The sequence below is a fragment of the Anolis carolinensis genome, unplaced genomic scaffold (genome assembly GCF_035594765.1).
Source record: "Anolis carolinensis isolate JA03-04 unplaced genomic scaffold, rAnoCar3.1.pri scaffold_15, whole genome shotgun sequence".
Classification (NCBI taxonomy): domain Eukaryota; kingdom Metazoa; phylum Chordata; class Lepidosauria; order Squamata; family Dactyloidae; genus Anolis; species Anolis carolinensis.
The window spans coordinates 1845918-1853990 of record NW_026943826.1 but is presented as its reverse complement, the minus strand read 5'-3'; the positions used below and the strand labels follow the sequence as shown (position 1 = coordinate 1853990).

Genomic DNA, 8073 nt, shown 5'->3' with positions numbered 1-8073 from the left:
GAAATGCAGCAGCTATGGGTAAATTTCAAAATAAAAATAGATCCCAATGAAATTACATTAATTGATGCATCGGTAGGTTCAATGTTTTGGAATATTTACCATATTTCAAAGGAAAACAATAAACTAGCTCTGTAAGTAGAAAAGCTGTGGATCTACCTCTCCCCATCTATATCTATATATATAAAAGAGTGATGGCATCATGGCAGCGGACAAAACAACAAAAGTAAACACTCCACAACCTCGAAAATTGACAGCACAACCCCACATCCATGCCTCTAGGTTGATACAACAAAAAGAAAAGAAAAATAAAGTCCTAATTAGAGGGAGAGGAATAATTGTTTTTATCTAATTGCTGCCAGTTAGAAGGCTAAACAACAAAAGTAAACACCCCACAACCTCAAAAATTGACATCACAACCCCTCATCCATGCCTCTAGGTTGATACAACAAAAAGAAAAGAAAAATAAATTCCTAATTAGAGGGAGAGGAATAATTGTTTTTATCTAATTGCTGCCAGTTAGAAGGCTAAACAACAAAAGTAAACACCCCACAACCTCGAAAATTGACATCACAACCCCTCATCCATGCCTCTAGGTTGATACAACAAAAAGAAAAGAAAAATAAATTCCTAATTAGAGGGAGAGGAATAATTGTTTTTATCTAATTGCTGCCAGTTAGAAGGCTAAGCTCCGCTCACTTGGTCTCCTAGCAACCCACTCAGCCCAGGGGACCCTTTACCTTAACTACCACCAATTCCTCAATACTTTATTTCCCATACCACCATACTTCGCCACAGCAATGCGTGACCGGGCACAGCTAGTATATAATAAAAGTGAAATCGGAGTATGTATCAGCGTTTTGATTGGCCTGGCGGAACATGTGCTCGCGTTTTGATTGGCCGCCACTATCCCAGGCCACTGAGACCAACAGGAATGACGGATCTGCACCAAACTTGGCACACTTCATCCCCACGATGCACTTTATGACCTGCTGCCATTTGGGGGAGGATGGACCACAGATGATGGGATTTGCAGTACTTTCAAACACTTTAACTCCCACAGACTATTGCAATGCCCACCAATGATAGAAATGGACCAAACTTGGCACACACAACTCCTGTCGACCCCTTTACATCCTGATGTATATTGGGGCAGGATGAACCAAGGATGATGGAATTTGCAGTACCTTCCCTCACTTCTTGAGACCACAGCAACTGCCACAAATCACACAACTGAACCAAACCAGGCACACAGATCCCAAATGACATACTTCACATGCTGCAGCAGTTTGACGGAGGGTGGACCAAGGATTATGGGATTTGCAGTACATTCATCCCATTCACCTCCCACAAACCACTGTGATGCCCATGAATGACAAAACTGTATCAAACTTGACACGCAGGTGCAGGGTAGCCCACTTTACATCCTGGTGCAGTTTGGGGGAGGAGGGACCGTGGATGATGGGACTTGCACTATCTTCACTCACTTCCTGGGACTACTGTGACCCCCACCAATGACTGATCAAGACCAAACTTGGCACATAGAGCCACCATGGCCCACTCTACATCTTGGTGAGATTTGAAACAGCTTGGACCTTGGATGATGGGACTTGCAGTATATTCATTCACTTCCTGAGACCACTGTCACCCCCATCAATGTCTCATCAAGACCAAACTTCAAACAGAGAACACCCATGACTCACTCTACACCCAGGTGCAGTTTGGAGGATGATGGGCCATGCACGATGGGACTTCCAATACCTTCACTCACTTCCTGAGAGCACCGCGACCCACACAAATGACTGATCAAGACCAAACATGGTAGATGGAGCCCCCATGACCTACTCTACATACTGGCTCTGTTTGGAGAGGGATGGACACTGGACGATGGGACTTGCATATGGGAGTTGGAGCTCACCCGCACCCACTGAACCCACCTGACATTGGATAGAGGCTACACTTGGAACACAGGCAAACAATGCCTTTCTCAAATGACCCGGGCATCGCCGGGTCTCCAAGCTAGTTTTGAAATATTCTGCACTTTGGCCCAGATCCGTGTTTTACTCTCCTGTTTTTAACATTTTATTCTGTATGTTGATTTTTATGATTGTTTTATTGTTGCTGGTGTTTTATTCTTGGGATATTTGTTTTATTGTACTGTTGTTGTTAATAGAAGAAGAACATTTTATTGATTAGCCCTTAGGCCATATCAAAGTACCAAGCCAAACAACCAGGCTCGAAAAGACCTGGTTACATTCTATACAAATATTAAATAAAACACTTGTAACCATACCACTTGTAACCATGTTGTTGTTGTTGTTACATTGTGTTGGGCAAGGCTCCATGTAAGCCGCCCCGAGTTGTTGTTGTTGTTGTTATTATTATTATTATTATTATTATAAAAGGAGGCTCAACAAAAGCAATATGGTGTTAACAATAACTTCATAACAATCATACAGTAGAGTCTCATTTATCCAAGCTAAACGGGCCGGCAGAAGCTTGGATAAGCGAATATCTTGGATAATAAGGAAGGGTTAAGGAAAAGCCTATTAAACATCAAATTAGGTTATGATTTTACAGATTAAGCACCAAAACATCATGTTATACAACAAATTTGACAGAAAAAGTAGTTCAATACACAGCAATGTTATATTATAATTACTGTATTTACAAATTTAGCACCAAAATATCACAATGTATTGAAAACATAGACTACAAAAATGTGTTGGATAATCCAGAACGTTGGATAAGCAAGGCTTGGATAAGTGAGACTCTACTGTAATAATAACAACAACAACAACTTCATTTTTATCCCGCCCTATCTATCTCCCCATGGGGACTCAGGCCGGCTTCCAACATAGTAACAGGCAAACATTCAATACCTATATAAACAATGTAGAGGTAGATATAGATCTATAATTATATACACTAATTTCACATTTCCCCCTGAAACGTTTGCAAATCCTCTCTCTATATATGAGCATTTCCCTCCTACAATATTTGCAAGCCCTATACATCTATGTTTATATCTATATAGACATCTCTCTATATATAATTATATCTATATAGGATTTGCAAAAACTTGCAAACATGTGAGGTGAAAATTCATATATACAAATAATGTATACATATAGATACAGATATACAGGTTCTTGGAAATCGCTAGATACCTGTATGTATATAGGATTTGCAAAGACTTGCAAACATACGAGGGGAAAAATCATATATAAAATTAATGTACATAGATAAGGTAAAGGTAAAGGTTTCCCCTGACGTTAAGTCCAGTCATGTCTGATTCTGGGGGTTGGTGCTCATCTCCATTTCTAAGCTGAAGAGCCGGTGTTGTCAGTAGACACCTCCAAGATGCTGTGGCCAAAGGCATGATTGCATGGAGCGCCATTACCTTCCCGCTGGAGCGGTACCTATTGATCTACTCACACTGGCATGTTTTTGAACTGCTAGGTTGGCAGAAGCTGGAGCTAACAGCGGGCGCTCACTCTGCTCCCAGGATTTGAACCTGTGACCTTTCAGTCTGCAAGTTCAGCAGCTCAGCGCTTTAACACACTTCGCCACTGCGGCTCCTTAATGTACATAGATAGATAGATAGATAGATAGATAGATAGATAGATACAAATATTTAGGTACATAGGGTTTGCAAAGGCTTGCAGGGGGAAATGCCTACATATCTGTAGCTGAGATTAACAAATATTTCAGGGGAAAATGCTTTCATAAGATTAATGGATATATGTTTTTCTTCTTCCTGACTTGCAAGGGCTTCTTTCCCTTTTCAAAACATTCCCTTGGTTAAGAGCGAGAGAGGCTTTGAAAAATAAAACGCACTGATAAGGGAGGAGAGAAAGCTATCACAACCAAGCAATGGCCTCCAGGCTCCTGGCTTGACCGTGACCCCATTATAAGCCGCGGGAGGCTTTTTCAGCTCATAAGAAGGGCTGAAAAACGTGGCTTATCTATGAGTATATACGGTACTTATTATTCCTCTGGATAAAGGGAGAAAGGACTGGCTGGCTGTACCTTGGCTTTGGCCGGCAAGGTCTTGATTTCCTGGATGAGGAAGGTGTCCGGCTTGACCATCACCACCAAGGGGACGCCGGTGGTCTGTTGCACGCAGCACACCAGGCCCGGGTGGTTCATGACCTCTGACCACTGGCAAAGGGCCGGAGAGGTCTTGCTGCCGCCGTTGGAGCTGCGAGAGAGAGAGAGAGGTCAAGATCTCATTAGGCCTCCTCTTCAAGAAGGTCCCATTCTGAACTCTTGTGGAAGAAGAGGTCTCCAGACAGATACTGGGAGTGGAGATCGGACGCAGGGGCCCCTCACCTCTTGATGTTGATGGGGAAGAGGCGGAGGACCTCCAGCGTGGCCCGGCTGATGGTGGCCGCAAAGGACTTGCCCTGGCAGTAGCTGAAGAAGAGCATCTGCAGGACGTGCGAGTAGTAGACCGACACGCCGCCTCCGGCCACCTGACCGTTGCTGTCCTGGAAGGAGACACACACAGACACACAGAAAAGACCATAGCATTACAGGCAGTCCCCACGTTATGAACAAGAGAAGTTCTGGAGGTTTATTCTTAAGCTGAATTTGTACCAGAAATAATCATCATCATCATCAAGTGCCTGGACGCCATCGGGATCTGTAAAAACGTTGGCACCTTCATTGAAAACATGATGGAGCACTGGAAAACTGAACTGTTTGTTGGAAATGAAAGCTATGGACTTGTTAACATCAGGAGAGGAATTTTCCAGGGAGACTCAATGTCCCCTCTGCTTTTCATTATTGCCACGATCCCTCTGTCAACAATCTTACAAAAAAACAAATCTCGGCTATCAAACATCTAGGAAATCTCGCAAAATTTCACATCTGATGTACATGGATGACCTGAAGCTGTATGGGAAAACGGAAACTGAAATCCAGTCTCTGACTAACACTGTCCGAATTTTTAGCACTGATATCAGCATGGAGTTTGGCTTGGACAAATGTTCGACAGTGGCATTGAAGAAGGGAAAAATCATGGAAAGTGAGGGCATAAATATGCCCAATGGCCAAACAATGAAGTGTCACCAGCCAGAGGCCTATAAATATCTGGGCATATTACAGCTGGACAACATCAAGCATGAACATGTGAAAACTGTGGTCAGTAAAGAATACACACAAAGGGTCAGAAAAATTCTCAAAAGCAAGCTCAATGGAGGCAACACCATCAAGCCCATAAACACCTGGGCCATACCTGTCATAAGATATACTGCTGGCATCATAAACTGGACACAGATGGAACTGGACAATTTGGACAGAAAAACAAGAAAACTCACGACCATTCATCATTCACTGCACCCTCGCAGTGATGTTGACCGGCTGTATCTGCCTAGAAGATCAGGGGGCAGAGGACTCTTACAAGTCAAACAAGCAGTCAAAGAAGAAGAACATGCCCTGGCAGAAGATGTAAAGCAAAGTGAAGAACCTGCTTTGATTGAAGTCAAAAATCAGAAACTCCTCAAAGCACAGCAGAAAAAAAACCAGTACAAGAAAACCGCACTACAAACTAGAGCTGACAGCTGGCACAACAAAACATTGCATGGAAAGTTCCTTGACAAAACTGAAGGAAAAGCTGATAAGGAGAAGACCTGGCTCTGGCTCACGAATGGGACCCTGAAGAAGGAGACAGAAGGCCTGATCCTTCAAGCAAAGTGAAGAACCTGCTTTGACTGAAGTCAAAAATCAATAACTCCTCAAAGCACAGCAGACAAAAAACCAGTACAAGAAAACCGCACTACAAACTAGAGCTGACAGCTGGCACAACAAAACATTGCATGGAAAGTTCCTTGACAAAATTGAAGGGAAAGCTGAAAAGGAGAAGACCTGGGTCTGGCTCACGAATGGGACCCTGAAGAAGGAGACAGAAGGCCTGATCCTTGCAGCCCAGGAGCAAGACATCAGGACAAAGGCAATTAAGGAGAAAGGGCACCTTGAGGTCTTCGTGGGTGACCTCCAGGACGTTGGTGACGTAGAAGGGCCCTTGCTGGGCGCTGCTGGCCTCCTCCATGAGCTGGGTGTAGATGTAGCCGGCCGAGGACATGATGACCACGATGTTCTTGCCCTCCTCGTTGAACAGGAAGGTGATGTCTCGGATCTTGGAGCTGGGCAGCAGGAAGTAGAAGGTCGGGCTCAAGGCGTCCGACGAGAGGTCGTAGATCTATCCGGGAAGAAAATAGACTATTTCAATGGCAGAAGAGGCCAAGAAATGGACTTAGAATCAGGCACGGGCAAACTTTGGCCCTCCGGGTGTTTTGGACTTCAACTCCCACAATTCCTAACAGCCTATCGGCTGTTAGGAATTGTGGGAGTTGAAGTCCAAAACACCCGGAGGGCCAAAGTTTGCCCATGCCTGACAGAGAGATTTCCTTCCGCACCTTCACAAAGTCCGCCGTGACGATGGCCAGCTCCGTCTGCGACCCCGGGAGCCAGACGGCCTTGATGATGAAGTTGCCAGTGGCCAGTTGCGGGTGGAGCACCAGGTGGTCCGAGACGGAGCCCGAGCTGCTGAAGGTCAAGACGTGGCAGTCCTAGAGAGGAAGAGGAGAGGAGATGGTTAGCAAGGGGAAACTCCATCCGTTCCTTCACTCAGGCTGGATCTATCTTGTCAATATTGGATCAATATTGAAAATATTGACTACAAAAATGGCTTGGATAATCCAGAGGCTTGGATAAGCGAGGCTTGGATAAGTGAGACTCTACTGTAGTATACTTTGGGAGAGTGTGACATGGATATTGTACCTTTGTTTATGAAATCCTGAAAGCAATTTTGTTATATGCAATATAGTTTGAAGAGAATTACTTTAATATAGAGTTGTAATAATAATAATAATAAAACTTTATTTATACCCTGCCACCATCTCCCCAACGGGGACTCGGGGCGGCTTACATGGGGCCCCCCAAGGTCATTTACGTGGCCCCTGTCTCAGTTTTATAATATAATATTTTTATAGCATTTTTAATAATATAATTTATTGTATATACATATAATATTGATAATAATATTATAATGTTATAAAATATAATACTAATAATAATACCATATAATAATATTAATTATATGTTATATATTACATATAATATTACAGTAGAGTGGTATAGTTCAATATAGTAATATATAATGCTAATATTGTGCTATGCTAATAATATAATATATTGTATATACATATAATATTGATAATAATATTATCATGTTATAGAATATAAGACTAATAATAATACCATATAATAATATTAATTATATGTTATATATTACATATTATATAATAGTATAGTGGTATAGTTCAATATAGTAATATATAATGCTAATATTGTGCTATGCTAATAATATAATATGTTGTATATACATATAATATTGATAATAATATTATCATGTTATAGAATATAAGACTAATAATAATACCATATAATAATATTAATTATATGTTATATATTACATATTATATAATAGTATAGTGGTATAGTTCAATATAGTAATATATAATGCTAATATTGTGCTATGCTAATAATATAATATGTTGTATATACATATAATATTGATAATAATATTATAATGTTATAAAATATAATACTAATAATAATACCATATAATAATATTAATTATATGTTATATATTACATATAATATTACAGTAGAGTGGTATAGTTCAATATAGTAATATATAATGCTAATATTGTGCTATTCTAATACAGTAGAGTCTCACTCATCCAAGCTAAACGGGCCGGCAGAAGCTTGGATAAGCGAATATCTTGGATAATAAGGAGGGATTAAGGAGAAGCCTATTAAACATCAAATTAGGTTATGATTTTACAAATTAAGCACCAAAACACCATGTTATGCAACAAATTTGACAGAAAAAGTAGTTCAATACGCAGTAATGTTATGTTGTAATTACTGTATTTACGAATGTAGCACCAAAATATCACGATATATTGAAAACATTGACTTGGATTATCCAGAGGCTTGGATAAGTGAGGCTTGGATTAGTGAGACTCTACTGTAATATAATATATTGTATGTACATACAGCTGC

General features: G+C 41.0%; 1 protein-coding gene across 5 annotated transcripts in view; it reads right to left on the bottom strand.

Annotated features, from left to right (window-relative positions):
* ubr4 (ubiquitin protein ligase E3 component n-recognin 4) overlaps positions 1-8073 on the bottom strand; it is a 258399-nt gene that overhangs the window by 159242 nt on the left and 91084 nt on the right. For all 5 annotated transcript variants that reach the window (XM_062965592.1, XM_062965588.1, XM_062965591.1 and 2 more), the window contains exons 42-45: positions 6420-6572; positions 5975-6202; positions 4333-4490; positions 4030-4201 (exon numbers count right to left, since the gene is read on the bottom strand). In XM_062965592.1, coding sequence (XP_062821662.1) covers positions 4030-4201; positions 4333-4490; positions 5975-6202; positions 6420-6572 — 711 coding nt within the window. The remainder of the gene's footprint in view (positions 1-4029; positions 4202-4332; positions 4491-5974; positions 6203-6419; positions 6573-8073) is intronic.